This window comes from Carcharodon carcharias, chromosome 8, assembly GCF_017639515.1.
Source record: "Carcharodon carcharias isolate sCarCar2 chromosome 8, sCarCar2.pri, whole genome shotgun sequence".
NCBI classification, from domain to species: domain Eukaryota; kingdom Metazoa; phylum Chordata; class Chondrichthyes; order Lamniformes; family Lamnidae; genus Carcharodon; species Carcharodon carcharias.
In genome coordinates, this window is record NC_054474.1 from 140,500,686 (window position 1) to 140,504,583 (window position 3,898).

Genomic DNA, 3,898 nt, shown 5'->3' on the forward strand with positions numbered 1-3,898 from the left:
GAACCACATATGGAGATGTCTTATTTTATAATGCCCCTGTGTAAGACCTTGGAATGTTTTAGTATGTTAAAGGTATCATTTAAATATAAGTGGTTGTTGTTGTAAAGATATTAGTGAACCAAATGGATTTTTAATGATAATCCAGCAGTTTCACAGTCACCGTTAATTATACTAGCTTTTTAATTCTAGATTTATTTAATTAATTAAATTTAAATTTCTCCAGCTCTGTAGTGGGATTTGAACTTGTTGCTGAGCTGTTAGTCCAGGTAATGTGAGGAAATATTCCATTTCACTCTGTTCTGATGAAAGGTCATTGACCTGAAATGTTAACTCTCTTTCTCTCCTCAGATGCTGCCTGGCCTGCTGAGTATTTCCAGCACCTTCTTGTTTCTAATTCCCATTTTCACCTCTTATTACAGCTCCTTATAGAACTCACAATACTGCTTAATGACTCCTTGAATTTCTTAGAAGCAAAAAAATATAACAACGGGTCCAGGCAACAATTTGAGCTTGACAGTGCCAAACACTTGTAATAAGCAAGTTCGACAATGCCCAATGTTTGACACTGATCAGGATAAAGGAACTGAAGCGTAATCCCAAATGTTCGGGACACATGTACAGGCAGGAAGCAGATCATAAAAATCGCCAAGGACACTAAAATCATTTGCATGGACTTCATTTTCATATTTTTACTGTTAAGTTGATTGGAGTTCAATTTTACAATGAAGATGGCAAGTAAGGTGTAGCAAATAATGGAGGCAAAAAATGGAATGATGCACCCAGTGAATAAAATAACTGTGTTCCACACAAAGTATAAAACCACCAGCTCATTCTGATATATGCTCAAACAGTGAGTGGTATTGTTCATTTCAGTGGTTTTGAGGACAAAAAAGAATGGAAAGCCTTGGGCAAACAGGAGAACCCAGACTCCCGCACAAATAATCTTTACAAATTTCTTCTCCTTTAAGATGCTTTTCTTTGTGCAGTGCACAACAGTGAAGTACCGGTGTATGCTAATTAGGGTGAGAAAGTAGATACTGCCGTACATGTTGGTGCTCAGTAAGAAGACTTTCAGCTGACAGAGAAATTGGCCGAAGGGCCAGTGCGACAGTGAGAAGTAGACGATCATGAATGGTGCAGCTGGAGTTATAATGGCATCTGCTAAAGCCAGATTGAACTGTAGAACCATTCCAGCACTCCACTTCTTGATGCAAAACCAGAAGATCCATAGGCTGATGCTGTTCAAAATGAAACCCATTGAAAAGACTAGACTTAGGAAAATTGGAATGAATGCACCGAGCTCCTCAGGTTTACAGGGAGATCTCCCTGTTGAATCATTGGCCTTCACTTCCCAGTTGAGATGAGCAAAGGATGTGTCATCCATCTTGAGTACTCGAATCTAAGAGAAAGCTGAAATTCATTCATTAATGATATTCATTCAAAATATAATTTATTAATACATACAATTTTCTCTTTTAGAAAACAGACAGTTCCTGCGGAAATTAAGAGATTTGTTTAAAATGGTGGCTGTGTGCCATTTTGTCAAGGTGGACTCTGTGATGTGTGAATCTGCTAGAAGGGAACAGGCCAACAAAAATCCACTTGTAGTAAAGCTGTAAGTGTCTGTTTGAATGGGACCCTTAGTACTTTGGAGTTAAACAAATGCCATTAGGGAAAAGTACTTAAAATGAAAAAAGGAAGAAAACTGCATAAAAGCAAGAAAATACTTGACGGTATTTGTAGGTACAATCATTATAAAACATGAACTGGCTTGTTGTCAGCAAAAACTTTAGAGTGATGGTGAAAACCAGTTAAACACATAAATCAGGAAATAGAGTGTAAATGACAGCTCTCTTAATGGTTTACACTTACAAGCTAAAACTTGTAATTAAACATTTGTTGGTCAAATAACTTGTCATTTATTTGAAAAATGGGAATTATTCATTCCCCCAGCAATAGAGTGTACAGGTTCTGAAGGGAACACTTTCTTTAAAGTAAGGTTCATTGCCTGGTGCCTAAAGGCCCTCATAGACAATGTGTGGGCCAATATATGCTGCACTTCATGATATGGGGACTGTCCATGAGGATGCCTGATGGTAGACCCTAAGGTGACATACTCCAATCACAAATAAGAATCTTAAACTTAAACAAAGCCAATGAAACAGGTACGAGGGGAGAACTGGCTTCGGTTAATTGGATAAATAGACTAAAAGGTATGGAGGGAAATTAACAGTGGGAAACATTAAAGAAACAATACAAAATCTTCAACAAAAATGCATTGAAAGACAAAAAATTCAGTGAGAATGGCCCATCCATAGCTTACTCCGATTAAGTTCTTTCTTCTCTCTCTCTAGTATTTATTATTCTAACAATAATCTTAAATGATTAATTATAGAGCCGGCTTGGCTGATATGAACTAAATTTACAAAGCAAAGGATTTATCCTGACCATCTTGGTTTATTCAGCTCAGCGCATTTACCCAGAACCACCAAGGGATGGCTTGATCATTTCTTTCTCCACAGGTCCAAACTACCAATCTCTGGATCGACTGATGTACCTGGAAACAACTTAAAATGAACTGTTCTTAGACTGGATAATTAGAATAAATTGTGGATAGGCCAGCCATAGTAAACTTTAAAATTATGTTTGGAGTTAAAACAAAATATCATTCTTGTCCTCTAGCTAGAAAGTTATTCAGTCAATAATTGGTCCCCACTCCCCTCCTGATATTCCCCACTGATATTCAACAGCAGATTTACCAATGGTTTTGCTGCTGGTAAATCCAGATGGCCCACAATGTTCACATCTTTCCTTGGAGCCACTTTGACTTTTTATAATGTTTAAGAAGCACAGTTGCTTCAGCTGCCATTTGGGATAGTAATTATAGATATTTAGAGTATCATTTTCCTTTCATACTTAATTATTAAGTTGATTTGAAACATACAGAGCATCTGGTTAAAATGTAGTTGGTTACAACTGCACTTTCAAATTTCCCGGTCTTTAAGTCTCTATTCACCACAATCCTGCAGCCATCAATCTGGTCAACCAATCCTTCATCTCCACTTTTATGTCCTTATCCCTAACAAAACCTTTATTATCTCTCATTCCCTGGTCTGGCCTCCATTTTCACTCCCTCAAGTCTGAACAATGTAGGTTTCAGCACATCTGGTGAACCACTGTTTAGTCGTGTATCATCAGGCATAGATGCATTCAGAGGAACTGTGGCTCTCTCAACTGATGCTGTATTTATTAATTCACCATAGGCTGGGAGTTGAACCTTGGACCTCGAGTCAACATGCAATCTATTTACTCACTAGATCATTAAGAGAACTGTCGTTTACACTTTATTTCTTGATTATTGTGTTTAACTAGTTTTCACCATCATTGTAAAGTTTTTGCTGACAACAAACCAGTTCATGTTTTCTTGTGATTGTACCTACAAATACTGTCAAGTATTTTCTTGCCTTTATGCACTCCTTCAGTTTTCTTCACATTTTTCATTCTAAGTACTTTTCCCTAATGGCATTTGTTACCTCCAAAGTACTAGGGGTCCCCTTCAAACTGATATGTAACCATCTTCAATCAGAAGTGCTAAGTGATGATCCATCTCGACATCATCCTGAGGTCTCCACCATCACAGATGCCTGTCTTCAGCTAATATGATCAACTCCATGTGATATCAAGAAATCAGAGTGCACTGGGTACAGCAAAAGCTGCAGCCCTGATAATATCCTGGTTGTAATGTTGAAGACCTCTGCACTGGAACTAGTTGCCCCCCCCCCACCGACTTAGCCAAGCTACTCCAGTGCAGCTACAACACTGGCATCTCCCTAACAAAGTGGAAAATCACCCTGTCCTGTCCACAAAAAGTAGGACATATCCAATTCAACCAATTATC

The 3,898-nt window shown here is 38.1% G+C and overlaps 1 protein-coding gene across 1 annotated transcript; it reads right to left on the reverse strand.

Moving 5' to 3' along the window:
- Positions 1-388: 388 nt before the first annotated feature.
- On the reverse strand, positions 389-1,384 carry LOC121281502 (P2Y purinoceptor 4). The gene has a single exon (XM_041194446.1). It carries the CDS (start codon positions 1,382-1,384, stop codon positions 404-406), a length of 981 nt encoding a protein of 326 aa, XP_041050380.1. The 3' UTR covers positions 389-403.
- Between the last annotated feature and the right edge of the window lie 2,514 nt (positions 1,385-3,898).

Coding starts and splice junctions, on each gene's coding strand:
- LOC121281502 (XM_041194446.1), bottom strand. CDS start 1,384: ATGGATGACACATCCTTTGCTCATCTCAACTGGGAAGTGAAGGCCAAT.